This window comes from Herpailurus yagouaroundi, unplaced genomic scaffold (assembly GCF_014898765.1).
Source record: "Herpailurus yagouaroundi ecotype Mexico unplaced genomic scaffold, PumYag 139, whole genome shotgun sequence".
In the NCBI taxonomy this organism is placed as follows: domain Eukaryota; kingdom Metazoa; phylum Chordata; class Mammalia; order Carnivora; family Felidae; genus Herpailurus; species Herpailurus yagouaroundi.
The window spans coordinates 43,791,088-43,792,514 of NW_024412394.1; the positions used below are offsets into that span (position 1 = coordinate 43,791,088).

Consider the following 1,427-nt stretch of genomic DNA (forward strand, 5'->3'; position numbering starts at 1 on the left):
AGAGAGAGAGAGAGAGAGAGAATCTTAAGCAGGTTCCACACTCAGTGCAGAGACCAATGTGGGGCTTGATCCCACAACCTTGGGACCATGACCTGAGCAGAAAACCATGGGTTGGATGCTCAAGTGACCAAGCCACCCAGGCATGCCAATTTTAAATATTTTCTAGCTGACTTTGTCATGTCATGTGTAGACTTCCTAATGTTTAAAGCAGATGACTTAATTTTTTGAGTTTTGCTTTACTGTATTCAGGGAAGAATTATATTCTGTAGTAGTATTTGTTAATACAGGATGTTGCAAAGGCCTCAAAAATGTCAATTACAATTTTTAGCACAAGTCACCACTCACCATTCCAAATCCTGCTCCAGGCTGTCCAACAGATGGGGCCCCGGCAACAGGAGGAACCGAACTGGTAGGAGGTACAGCTCCTTGCTACCAAAAAAAATCACACACACACACACACACACATATACACCACCACCACCACCACCAACAACAACAATAACAATGACAAACAAAAAGAACCAACATAATTTGGTTTTAAAATGACAGAATATAATTTTAAAATACATGCCCCTTTAAATATGTGTGGGTATGTAAAGAAATATCCCATTTTAGTTTTACATTAAAAAAAATGGCTCTAGCACCATGCTAATGATATGAACAAGGTTACTAACTTGATGTTCACTGTTGTCATATTTGGGCTCACTGGTTTAAAGCCTACTCACAGCATTGGCCTTCCTCTCTTCCTCCTCTTACAATTCTCTTCCACCCTCACTGTAAGTTGAGTTTCTCTAAGCATGTTTTTTCCTATCATTATATCCTCCTACAGGTACTGGGTTAGACATTTGAAAAACATGTCTTCATTTACATATCAATGCTTGGTTTCCATTGCCCACCTCCCCCCCATTTTTAGATTCTTTTCTGTGTTATACTTCTCTCTGAATTTTGATGGCTCTACATTTGCTCAAGGGCCAAAATTAAATCCAAGTTTTAGGAAGCATTTAGAAGACTGCACATTACATAATAAAGCACAAATATCCCATTTCAGATACAGGTCTGACAGCTTTTAGTTATACAACAAATCTCCTAATATTTCCCTTATGTTTAAAACTAAACCTACTGCAATCCCTTAAATTGAACTCAACTATTAGAGCAAAATCCTAATTAAAAAAGAAAATAGTGATGTCAGTAAAAATGGTAAAGTAAAGGGGGCGCCTGGGTGGCGCAGTCGGTTAAGCGTCTGACTTCAGCCAGGTCACGATCTCGCGGTCCGTGAGTTCGAGCCCCGCGTCAGGCTCTGGGCTGATGGCTCAGAGCCTGGAGCCTGTTTCCGATTCTGTGTCTCCCTCTCTCTCTGCCCCTCCCCCGTTCATGCTCTGTCTCTTTCTGTCCCAAAAATAAATAAACGTTGAAAAAAAAATAAAAAA

General features: G+C 40.3%; 1 protein-coding gene across 14 annotated transcripts in view; it reads right to left on the bottom strand.

The window, feature by feature from the left end:
* SNAP91 (synaptosome associated protein 91) overlaps positions 1-1,427 on the bottom strand; it is a 153,789-nt gene that overhangs the window by 8,909 nt on the left and 143,453 nt on the right. For all 14 annotated transcript variants that reach the window (XM_040474074.1, XM_040474073.1, XM_040474067.1 and 11 more), the window contains one exon: positions 346-429. In XM_040474074.1, coding sequence (XP_040330008.1) covers positions 346-429 — 84 coding nt within the window. The remainder of the gene's footprint in view (positions 1-345; positions 430-1,427) is intronic.